At 31.6% G+C, this 6,042-nt stretch overlaps 1 protein-coding gene across 2 annotated transcripts; it reads left to right on the forward strand.

The window, feature by feature from the left end:
- The first annotated feature begins 1,220 nt into the window (after window positions 1-1,220).
- LOC21385688 (inositol 1,3,4-trisphosphate 5/6-kinase 4) lies at window positions 1,221-5,231 on the forward strand. Of its 2 annotated transcripts, none has more exons than XM_024164175.1 (12): window positions 1,221-1,623; window positions 1,762-1,797; window positions 1,901-2,081; window positions 2,174-2,268; window positions 2,366-2,434; window positions 2,741-2,943; window positions 3,390-3,543; window positions 3,648-3,761; window positions 3,936-3,998; window positions 4,108-4,253; window positions 4,340-4,469; window positions 4,829-5,231. In XM_024164175.1, exons 1-12 carry the CDS (start codon window positions 1,477-1,479, stop codon window positions 4,964-4,966), a joined length of 1,476 nt encoding a protein of 491 aa, XP_024019943.1. In that variant the 5' UTR covers window positions 1,221-1,476; the 3' UTR covers window positions 4,967-5,231. The 2 variants fall into 2 exon arrangements, with proteins under 2 accessions (XP_024019943.1, XP_024019944.1); XM_024164176.1 differs by having other exon boundaries at window positions 1,602-1,623; window positions 1,888-2,081.
- The last annotated feature ends 811 nt before the right edge of the window (window positions 5,232-6,042 follow it).

The following is a 6,042-nucleotide window of genomic DNA, read 5'->3' on the forward strand; positions in this document are numbered from 1 at the left end:
CTTTAACTAAATAATTAATTACTATATTATTTATTATTTTATTAATAAAATTTAAAACTTAATAGTAATAAATTAATATTTAATTAATAATTAAGTAATTACTATTTATTAGTTATTACGTCTATCTATTTATTAATTATTATTTAATATATAATATAATTAGTAATTAATAATTAATTATTTAATATAACTTTGTTGATAAGTATTAAAAAATAAAAACAGAAAAAGAAATACAACTTTCAATCGTTTTTTATTTTTTTCACAAAAATTATTCTTATTATTTTTTATTTTTATTTTTATTTTTATTTTCAAAACTTTTATTAAACAAACACAATTTATAAATTATTTTCGTTTACATGTCTCAAAAGACAGAAACGTTTTTTAAAACAATTCCAAACGCACATTTGTTTCCGTTGACCCCAAATCAAATCAATGGCACACTCAACGCTGAAATTCCATAAATGCCACTGCCACTCTTCAGCAATCCAACTCTTGGGGGCACGGTCTCTCAGCTCAACTATATACATGTTTTTTCCCCCTATTTTGCAGGACGTTTAATTAAAAAAAAAAAAAAAAAACTGTTATTCATTATGTCTTGCGGTTATATATCATCGTTTTGTTCCAAATGATGTCGTCTAGTTTTTTTTTTCGTTGTCTTCTTAATTTTCTGGCCCTCTCTCTAGAAAAATTAGGACCGATAATATGGGTCACGACATGACAATACAACTAAAAAATAATATAAATTTTACAAGTTATAGTTAAAAAAAAAGGAGATTCAGGTTAAAATTAGGTCGACTTGAAATTGACACGAAAAACACATATCAATTTCATGTTAAACCCACATAACCCGAACACAATACAAAACTCGTAAAAAACTAAAAAATACATATATTTTTCATTATATATTTTTAATTTTATTATGAACTTGTAATATTATGATAGTTATACTTAAAATCTTATACTATTATTTATTTAATTTTAATGGATGTTATTATATTTTAGTGTGTTATGAATTTTAAATTATTTCTAATATGTAAAAAATAAATAAAAGTATATAATTTTTATGTCAATTTCAGGTTCACAATTATTTTCGTGTCGTACCGTGTCAATTCGTAAAATAATCGTGTCGTGTTACAATTTTTAAAAAATTTTATATCATGAATCGTATTAGAAAAAAAAAAAACCGATCAAAATACGTCAACGGTACGTGCCCTAAAAAAAATTCTGATTTTCCTACCAAAAAAAAAAAGAAAACGCTATTTCCTCCGTTTCCTCCTAAATCGGACGTTATATTTGCGCACCTGGAGCATATTAGCACCCGTCGCCGCCGCCAATTTTATCCCTCCGGAATTTCCATAGCCGAACAACCACCTTTTTTATTTTTAATTTACTCCATTAACAGAGTTGAGCTCAACTTCACCACCCAAAAAAAAAAAAAAGCTCAGTGCTGAATTGAAGAATCCGGCGGAGAAAGCGATGGAGGTTGAAAGTGGCGTAATCGGCGGCGTTATATTGGACGATTCGGCTGTATTCTCAGATGAAGATAATAATATTAACAATAATAATAATAATCTCATTCTCAACTCCCTTCTTCGTAAACTCCGCTATTCCGCTCTTTCTACGGTACGCCACTCTATTTTCCTTTTCATCTTCATATATATATATATATATATATATGTGTGTGTGTGTGTGTGTGTGTGTGTGTGTGTGTGTGTGTGTGTGCGTGTGTTATATTTGTTTCATCTTAATTCATTTTCGCAGGCCATTTCTTACGATGATGCTCTTTCATCTCCCAAGGTACTTTCTTTCTTTCTTCATTCAATTCAATTCGTTCCTAATTGTTTGCCTACAATTATCACTCAATTCTGTGTGTATTTATATGTATAGACTGTATGTATAGGTGGATCTTCTTAAAAGCACGGCCACACTCTACTCAATGCATTGCTTTTCACTCGACAACGAAGAAGCCATCGAACAGATTAAGCGTGACGTTAAAGGCGTTATTTTGTATGTCGTCTCTATCCACAAGAAGGACCTTTTTCTTAAACAGCTCATTCCTAATTTGCAGATCGCTTTTCTAAGTTAGTATTATCTGACTCTCATTGCTTCAATCACACTTTTATTTATTTATTTTTATCAATTTTTAGTCAGTAATGTATTCCTTTGGTTTAAGACGTTGAAGGTGCTAATGTGTATGAAAATTCAAACATTATTTGTATCAACAAGTTGGAGGAATTGCCTTTGACTATTTGCCGCGTCAATAGAAAGGTCAGAAAGAATTGGACAATGAAACTCTTATTGCTTCCAATTACTTTATTTAGGCATGCCATTGTTCCTCATTTTTCATGTTTTTCTCTGCAAGCAGGCAATGGGAAATGATGTTGTCACAATTGGTTATATCATGAAGCCTTCACGTGAAGAAGATTTTGCTAAGGTAAAGCCTTTTGCAAACAAACGAAGCTATACAATGTTGCAACAAAGATAAATGATCTGCACACATGTGCCAATGCATCAAAACTCTCACATAGCGATGTGAAGATCGGAAATTTGCCCCTTTTTTTATGCTTTTATTTTTGTAATACATATGGTGATACATATAGCAATTGTTTGCAAGAAAAGGTCTAGCTTGCATTATGCATGGTTCTGCTTGCATTTTGTAACCATGACGAAAGTGTAAGTCTGTCTGCATGTATTTATCTCATTGAGATTTGAAGCTAATGGGTCATCTTAAATTTTGCAGAGGGGTGCATTCCCTTTATATCCAACGCGTGATGGGTTAATGTTCCTTCCTCTCACATTTGAGCTTCCACTTGCACCTCAACTACAAGAAGTTGATATAATTCTTCATAAAGCAACTGACGAAATCATATCTATCGATATGACTGGCACTGCAGAATTTGCAAATAGAATAACTTTCACCAGGGGCATGCAAGAATTGAAAAGGTAAACTATGAAGGCTATCACTCTTGTCATATGTAATCTAGCTCTCTTTCTCATTTGCCATGTTAGTTTGCATCCGTCAGCATTATGCACATCTATGCAAATGCGTTTTTATGTAACTAGCAATTTATGTACTTATTAACTAGCAATTTATGTACTGACATGAGCTTGGAAATGTTGAAAACCGAATGTTATCTATTTTTGAAGGCTTTTTGGAGTTATTGTGTTATGTGGATGGAGTGTAAGGATTACTTTAGGATGTGCTTACTCTGTTACTAATTATTGGTACTAGGATTTCTAGCTTCTTTGTTTCCATTTAAGATGTTTGTACTTAACCATCTACATTTTTCTCCTCAAGGTAATAAGTGATATTTGGATTAGAAGCACCAGTGAGGAGTCATCCCTATGTCATACTGAACGTTGTAGTGCTTTCTGATATTGTTGAACAGATATATGGATCATCCCCCAGACTGTTGTGTGATTGACCAACTTGATAAAATCTACCCTGTATTGGATCGGCTAAAAATTCAACAGACTCTTCTTGGGCTACAAGATCTCAATGCTCCAGGCAGACAAATAATCAGGGGTCCGCATTTTCTTAAGGTCTTTATTCCATTCTAGTAATTGAACTTCACAAATCAGTGAAATAAAGTGTAATAGCCAAATTTCTGATACATTTATTTGCTAAGTTCAATCTAAAATTTCAGGTCAATGATTTTAGGGATCCCAGTCTTGATCAGAAATTATCCGGGGCTAAGTTATCTCTTCCAAGTATAGTGAAACCTCAAGTTGCTTGTGGTGTAGCCCATGCTCATAATATGGTACGTTTATTTAATTCCTTTTGGGTTTTGGCACTACAGACTCCTATTTTCTCTCTCTTCTTTCTTCCTTTTTCTTTAGACTACAAACCCAAAGGAATTCTTCAGATGTTTTTGGTCGAAATTCCTCCGCTATTTATGTTCTCCGAATCTAAAGCGCCAGTAGTTACTTGATAGGCAATTGTCTTTAAAGTTGAAGATTTTAAGGATTTGAAAGTTCCACTTCCAGCAATTATTCAGGTCAGCAAGAAATGTCTTTTGTTTGATCAATTTTTGTGTATCTATATTTCCCCGAAACAATATACGGGTACAACTATGCTAATTGAATTCTGAATTTTTTTATTTGCAGGAATATGTGGACCACTCATCGACTCTCTATAAATTCTACGTCTTGGGTGATAAAGTATTCAATGCGGTTAAGAAGTCTACACCAAATGCACATATCCTGATGAAATTATGTGGAGACGATGAGCTCAAACCTTTGGTGTTTGACAGGTAGTACGAATTCCACATCTTCTTTTGGTTCTGGTTTTGTTGATTTATGTATTTGATACCGAAACCTTGTCGATCTTCTTTTGTAGCTTAAAATCTCTTCCCACTGCTGATGAAAAGCAACTGTGTGGAGATAATATTGATCATGGTTTGGTCACTGAGGCTGCAAAGTGGCTAGCGAGAAATCTTGGTCTGACCATCTTTGGCTTTGATGTTGTTGTAAGTTTCCAACTTGATTTTTCTACTCGAACTAAAATAATATCTTACATTTCTGTAAGGTGTAAATACTGGTTGAGGCAATTATGTCCAATTAACCATAATTGGCTCCATATGAATATTGATCAAAAGGAGTGTATAGGAGTGGTTTGGTGGTGAGTTTTATCATGAGAAATTTAAACATGAACATCATAAATGCATGGGTCAAAATTCTTTAGATTTTGTGGACTTCAAATTGTTGTTTTTTCTCATCTTTTTTCTTTTTTAAACCACTCATAGTTGTATTTTATTTTCATGATCATGAACTTTTTTGTATAATCTTTTCGAGTTGATAACGTATATGGGTTATGGTGAAATTTCAGATTCAGGAAGGCAGCAGGGACCATGTGATTGTTGATGTGAATTACTTGCCATCATTCAAAGAAGTTCCTGAGGGAGTTGCCATACCTGCGTTTTGGGATGCTATTAAGAAAAAGTTGGAATCCAAACGGACCACATAAAAGAACAATTAGGTCGTTTGGTTGGAGGTTTAAGGAGTTTGAATCAGGTTCAAGTTCAAATAAGTGTTTATTTGTAAAAAGTAATGAGCCCCTTGATGTGACATTTAAACCCTCAAAATAAGAGGATTTTAAAACTTAAATCTCCTGGAGTTTCTAAAGCTTTGAACCCACGTTCAAAACCCATATGGTTCAAACCCACCCTAATTTGAACCCCTTTACTAAACCATATATTTGCTTCTTATGTTGTGCTAATGACTAGAAAGCTTGACAGATGTTTTCAATTGAGATATTTACATTTTTATATTATGTGTTTTAAGTTTATTCAAAATCTATGACAGTTTTAATATCATCAAATGTATACCTTTAAGTTACATTTAATATACAAATTTATACTTATTTCGGTTAATAATTGATTTTAACCTTTAAAATAACCAAATTATCCCTAACAAAGAAGAGAAAAGAAAACTAAAACTTTTCAATATTACAAGTAATAAAAATTTAAAACACAAAAAATCTATTTCAACGGTATTTTGTATATTTTTAAGGTCAAAACTGTAAGTTTAAGGTTTTTTTTAGTTTTTTTTTCTTTTTTTATTTTTTATTCAAGGGTATTTTAGGTATTTTAAAGGTTAAAATCAAGGGTTAGTTGTAGAAATGTATAAATTTAATTATTATATCTAATTTAAAAGTATACATTTAATGAGATAAAAAAAATTAAAGGTACAGTTTTTAAATAAATTCAAACACAATGTATAAAAAGGTAAATATTCCGTTTTCAGTTTGACCGAATTATAATGTTTTAGCTCTTGTGCCCCTAAAACTTCTTATCGTTTGGAATTTTCATCCTTTAAAAATTATTTCCAACAATTTAGTCCCTGAGTTAGTCACAAAATTCCCTAAAATTTTACTTTTATTAACGGTTAGAATTACTTGCCATTCTTTTTTCAAATAATTCCCTAAATTTTACTAATGTTAGCGATCAGAGTAATGACTCTTTTATAAATGCAGGAATTAAATTTTCAAGGAGAAAAAAGATGTTTAAGCATGAGCCGAACAAAGAAAATATAAGTATGACT

This window comes from Morus notabilis, unplaced genomic scaffold (assembly GCF_000414095.1).
Source record: "Morus notabilis unplaced genomic scaffold, ASM41409v2 Scaffold3075, whole genome shotgun sequence".
Lineage (NCBI taxonomy): Eukaryota > Viridiplantae > Streptophyta > Magnoliopsida > Rosales > Moraceae > Morus > Morus notabilis.

Coding starts and splice junctions, on each gene's coding strand:
- LOC21385688 (XM_024164175.1), top strand. CDS start 1,477: ATGGAGGTTGAAAGTGGCGTAATCGGCGGCGTTATATTGGACGATTCG. Junction 2,435..2,740: donor GTGAAGAAGATTTTGCTAAG/GTAAAGCCTTTT, acceptor TAAATTTTGCAG/AGGGGTGCATTCCCTTTATA. Junction 3,762..3,935: donor TAGCCCATGCTCATAATATG/GTACGTTTATTT, acceptor GTTACTTGATAG/GCAATTGTCTTTAAAGTTGA.